A 5,878-nucleotide genomic window follows, 5' to 3' on the forward strand; every position below is an offset into this window, starting at 1 on the left:
AGAACAAATGATATAAAACGTTTTATCTTTATAATTAGAAATAGTTTTATCAGCAGTGTCCCGTCACTGTTTTAACAGTGGACTTCTTGATCGATAGTCTGTTCCCAACCTAGTGGTGGAGGTTAATTATCTGAGCACTTACTAGGGCGTGGCCTATAAAACATGGGTGCCAATGGTGCTTGGCTCCTTGGGTACATCTGGGAAGTTGTTGTTGTAAATGAGCTACAAAAATTGGAGGATTGAGTCTGTTGAGAGCTCTCTAAATGAACCAGAGAATCTTTCCATTAACTGACAATGGTGCCAATGAGAAGCACACCCTCGAGTGTGATGATGATACAACTTGGTAACCTACGAAAATAAGATAATCTAATGCTCTCAAATAAAAGTGTTACCTGTTTCTCTGAACATATACAGGGTCTCTATACCCCATAACATAATACCATAATCTACTCTTTTAATTTTTCTATTTGGGCTTTTAATTTTAATTGACCAAAAATATCTTCCATAACCAACATTAAAGTACACCTTTTTGTGTAATATTGCTTACAGATATTTTCCTTATCTATTGAAATGGACCATATGAACTCAGATATGAAGTCAGAACTTATATGCATACATTATGGCTTGGAAAAACTATACTTTGCTGAAGAAATTCCCAGAGGACAAACTGCTTCATGTCGTAGCTGGTAAAGGGGAAGATTATGTATGACAACAGCAACCAGCAACTTTGTGAAATCACCAAAGGATCAATATCATCATCAAGAACTTTCAAGGATTATCTGGGCTTGCTAATTGCTTTAAATTCCTTGTAAAATCGCAGCCTGGTAAAACAAGATACAACTCAAGCCGTCATGCTTGCATTTCTGACTTGTCTCGCTTTTCAGACGACACTATGGTGTTCCACTTAAAGCAAACCAAAACCAATCAATTTGGTCTGCCTACACCCGTCTTCTTCTTCAAGGTCCAATGACCACTGAATCCCTTCGAAACCCTCGCAAATTTCTTGCAATTCCGTAAATCTCACAACAACGACAGATCCTCTCTTCATCTCCAAATCCAGCCAAGTGGCAGTCGATTCTGGTTCCACCATCACTTTCGCCGGGTGCTCTCATTGTCTGGTATTTTGCCCGACAACTACTCTGGGCACTCCTTCAGAATCGGAGCTGCCACTTCAGCCTCTCGTGGCTTCCCAGAACACTTCATACATCTCATAGGCCGCTGGTCCTCCCAAACGTACCACCGTTACATCCGTTCAGATCTCAAAGATCTCAGATCCGCTCAATCTCTTCTCAAGTAATTGGAGGTTTTTGGGGGTCCGTCGCTGCCCGGGAGCGGCGGCGGATTCTCTACAAGAATCCCCACAACGCACTTGAAGAACTCAAAAGAACCAAGATCTTCGACACTTCGTTTTCCTTTGTCACTAATAAATCCTTAAACGCATCTCGTTGACGGTGTGGTCCTTGCTAGTGAATATGCAAATAATTTGAAGAAAGATTTTAAAGAGGCAGCACAGTAGCCTAAATATTTAAATACTCTTCACCCAATATAACACATGATAATGTATTTGTTAAATTGAAATAAATTTTGTTTTTAATCTAAATCGACAAATTAACTACTTATAAAAGGCATCCAACAAATGTAGTGGAGTAAAAAGCACAATATCTCTGTTGGATTGTATAGTAGTGGAGTAGAAGTGTAAATAAGCAGACCTTTTTAATTCTTAGGTACAGGTACCACAAAACTAGACATGAGTAGACTTGAATAAATGTACTTAGATACTTCCACCAATGTATGTGACACAGCCTCCATTGTTTGTCCTATAATAAAACACTGCGTTCAGACTCTGATCATAAAAAATAGTTGGTTTTAATTAACAAGGCAAAAGAACGACACACATGTACCTGGGTGTGGGTGTGGGTCTGATGCACAATTACTTGATGAGTAACTTAACGTCTGATTTTTCAATGGCCTATTATTGAGGTAAAAATAGAGAGGGCCAGTGGCGTCAATTCAACAACAGCAGGTGGGGCAACGTCGTGTCAAAACCCAGCACTGTCAACAACAGTACTCAAACTCACTGAACAACAAAACAAGAGAACTTTAAAACAGAGGAAGTGATAATGAGATGTGAAGCATGCATGCCTATGCACAGTATGTCCGTTTCCTCCCTTCAGAACAATGTGTAACACGATGACATCAACATTGGTTTTTGCATCAAGAACATTCTTGTCTTGTTTTTCTTTCGTCACAAGTTCAGTGATGCATTCAATAAGTCAACAAACACTCTGGAAACCAACTGGGTGAAAAGTATGTAAGACGTAAATTCAACGTCTTTGTCTTTCAGTCTTGATGTTCAGGTGGCGTCGTTATAGGATCAAAATGAAAGTTTTTATGTTTTCATTTTAGACATATTTGCAACTTCAATTACAGACTTCCAAAACTTCCTGTAGTTCAAAATTGAAGTATTAAACATAGCTCAATTTTACTCAATGCTCAATGACTTTTACATTTCCATTATTACATTATTACAAAGAAGTGAGTCTGTAGGGTTCCCTGGTAGCTCACCTGGTAAATGTTCAGGATTGAGAAGTTGTCATTTGGATGTCTGTAATCAAAGCTGAAAAGAAGTCTAAAATAATGTTGAGAAAACATTAATTTTGCATCCTGTTTAGGTGTCAGTCAACTGGACATCAATAATGAACGATGAAAGTTCCCAATAGCTTTTACAGCCCACCGACATTTAATATGCTTTTTGTTGTTGATTGATGACAACAGAACTAGAGAGAAAAACTGAATTGTAGACATTTTCAGGGAGCAGAAAAGAGAAAAAAGTATTAAAGAAAAAAATTTAACTCACTTAAATTAAATTGTGTTTTAAACATTCCTTTAAGTGCACAACAGATCACAAGCAAACATTGCCAGAATTAAATAGGGTGTGGAAAGGTGTGTGACATAATTACAGGTTTTTTCCAAGTGACAATAGAGGAGGTGACTGTCACGATTGTCCCACTGTAAAAATAGAAACACACCCAATCCCTGACGTTTTTCTGAATGTGTCTGGCATGAATATTTTCGACACCTGTACAGTATATAAAGAGCAGCTGTTCTGGTAAGCTGTAGTATCTCCATCGAGGACAACCAATATCTGACCTGTTCATCATGATGAAGCTGATCCTTTCTCTGACTCTCATCTGGGCACTCTCCAGCACAGGTAACTATATTACTCTTACTTTTTTACTCACTTTATACGTTTTTAACTGATAATAAGTTTTACACTTAATATCAGTTTTATAGTTTCATGTCCTTGTAGATAAGACTTGGAGGGTACATTTGAATGATACGGTATAGCAGTAAGAGACAGAGTCTAAAGAGGTGATGAAACAATGATGACTTAGATTAAAGTCCTACAATTAGACACCATTTACACAACCTCATGTAATCCACAAGCACAAGCAGAAGAAATAGTTTTCAGCCTTCACAGGCGATCAGAGAACTTCAGACATTTGATTCGACATTTGAGATGTGATCATACTTTAACTATTTTTCTCCTTATTGCAGCTGGAGCCCTTGTGTGTCAAACTTGCACCAATACACAGTGTTCAAGCCAGGCGCCTGTGACATGCACTTCAGAGACGATGTGTATAACAGCTAATATTCAAGGTATTCATTTCTTTACGTCATCTATTCTAATTCAGTGAAATATACTGTATGTAGTGTTGTGAGTCCAACATTAACAAAGTAACCTTTGATTTTGTAGCCAATTCATCTGGAGTGACAGTGCCACAGATCGTCAAGGGATGTGCATCTTCCTCACTGTGTCCAGCCACAGGCTCTCTGACATTTTCAGTCAACCTGGGTGCTTCCAGTGCAGTTTCTTCCGCTGAGTGCTGCAACACAGATAACTGTAACACAGCAACTCTACCTGGTAAATATAGACAGTATATAAAATAAAATGTATTAACAAATAGAACACTGGTATCTTCTAACATGTTTGATTTTCATCATGAAATACTTTAATGTTCTCTTTTCTTCGAGTGAATGATTTTGTTCTTTTCTCTTTCAGCTCCTGCGACTCCGACAGATAACACCCTACAGTGTAATTCTTGTACCAACCAACTATGCAACACTCCGGTGACATGCAGGGGAGACGAGAACCAATGCTTTCAAGCGAGTGGTGAGTCTTTATGATACAGTACAACACAGATTGTCTAAATAAATGTCTCTGCCTGAAAGTTTTTGGAAGAAGTCACTACATGTGAACTCTAGAAAATCAACCAGTTGAGGAACATTATTAAATATAGTAACTAAAGCACTGAATGTATGTTTAATGTTAATTTACTTGAATATATACATTTAATTGTAAAATGTACATTTCACTGCACTAAATTTACATGAAAGCTATCGTGACTTGTTACTTTAGAGATGAAGATTCAATCAAAATTAAAAAATGTTCAAAAACCCACATTTTATTTAGACATTAGATTGAGCTCCACCTACTTAAAAAGTAACATAACTACAGTTTTAAGTTATTGAATACTGTAACCTTTTCGTTCTTAAATATACGTTTCTTAAGTTTTTACCTTTAATTGTAATAGTATTTGAACATTGTGATGTTGCATTTTTTTTTTTCTTAAAAACAAGGGAAGAATCTCAATAGTTAGTATCGTTAACAAACAACATTGTATCAAAACTGTGATTTACGATTTATTTAATTTTTTAACTACAGTGACAAATTCAGGCACCACTTCTCCAGCCTTTGGCTGTACATCTATAAACGTATGTGCAGCCGCTCCAGCCCTGGGTAGTCTACCTTTCATGGAAAGTGTTGGGACTCTCAACAGTGGACCAACCTGTTGTGGGACCAATTTGTGTAATACTATCACGGCAACAACAACAACTCCTGCCCCCACAACAACAACAACTCCTGCCCCAACAACCACAACAACTCCTGCCCCTACAACCACAACGACTGCTGCCCCGACAACCACAACGACTGCTGCCCCGACGACTACTGCCAGTGATGCCTGCTGTATCAGATTAGGTATGATCCATCTTCTCCTTGGACTCCTCATCTTTACCCTGTGTTAGAACACAGGGTTACAGGGATGCTCCACCTATGACGCCACCAGGACTCTGAAATGACGAAGCCTGGAACTGGGTAACTGCGTGATGCTGTGTTTAGATGGCAGTTGGCAAACATAGTGGAGAAAATGTCCATCTCCTTTGTCCCGGTCCACTGGTAAACTATTTTACGTCACAGAATGCATCTTACAAGAGACGATCTAAAATTAGCCTTGTGGTGAATAATGACGATGATTTCTCAGCACTGAGCAGTTACCTGAAGTGAAGCACATGTCTCAACAATGGTGTAACAAGTTTTCTGTAATTCAACAATGAATTTAACTGCAATGTATTTGGTTGTTTTCAAATAGAATGTATTCACATTTATTTATTTATCTTTAATGATAGTCTATTTAAATATTCTCGTTAATTATGTACATCTTTTGCATTGTATTCTTTGATTGATCACTTCCCTTTAAGTGATAAATCCTAGGGCAGTATTTTAATGGAATGTATTAAGGTCTACTGTAATGTTTATTCTAACCTGTTTTAATAAAGCTTTTCTCATAAATGAGACAACAGCAGTTGTGTTTTACTCTAAAAGACAGATAAATAAAGAATCAATGACGTGTCAAGCTATTTTCACTGAGAGATTTACATCATAACAGTTTTTATATACTACTGATTTATACTAAAATAAAAACATACAAGGAGTTTATATCTCAGTCATAAAACATTTCTGATGCTGCTTAAGGTATATTAGAATAGGCTATTTTTTAAACAAAACAGCAAAACTAAGCAAAACCCCAATTACAAA

The 5,878-nt window shown here is 37.4% G+C and overlaps 1 protein-coding gene across 1 annotated transcript; it reads left to right on the forward strand.

The window, feature by feature from the left end:
- The first annotated feature begins 3,162 nt into the window (after positions 1 to 3,162).
- On the forward strand, positions 3,163 to 4,188 carry LOC115591738 (phospholipase A2 inhibitor and Ly6/PLAUR domain-containing protein-like). Its single transcript, XM_030433996.1, has 4 exons — positions 3,163 to 3,211; positions 3,559 to 3,660; positions 3,758 to 3,925; positions 4,064 to 4,188. Exons 1-4 carry the CDS (start codon positions 3,163 to 3,165, stop codon positions 4,186 to 4,188), a joined length of 444 nt encoding a protein of 147 aa, XP_030289856.1.
- Positions 4,189 to 5,878: the final 1,690 nt, after the last annotated feature.

Source organism: Sparus aurata, chromosome 11, assembly GCF_900880675.1.
Source record: "Sparus aurata chromosome 11, fSpaAur1.1, whole genome shotgun sequence".
Lineage (NCBI taxonomy): Eukaryota > Metazoa > Chordata > Actinopteri > Spariformes > Sparidae > Sparus > Sparus aurata.

Coding starts and splice junctions, on each gene's coding strand:
- LOC115591738 (XM_030433996.1), top strand. CDS start 3,163: ATGAAGCTGATCCTTTCTCTGACTCTCATCTGGGCACTCTCCAGCACA. Junction 3,212..3,558: donor CTGGGCACTCTCCAGCACAG/GTAACTATATTA, acceptor TCCTTATTGCAG/CTGGAGCCCTTGTGTGTCAA. Junction 3,661..3,757: donor TATAACAGCTAATATTCAAG/GTATTCATTTCT, acceptor TTGATTTTGTAG/CCAATTCATCTGGAGTGACA.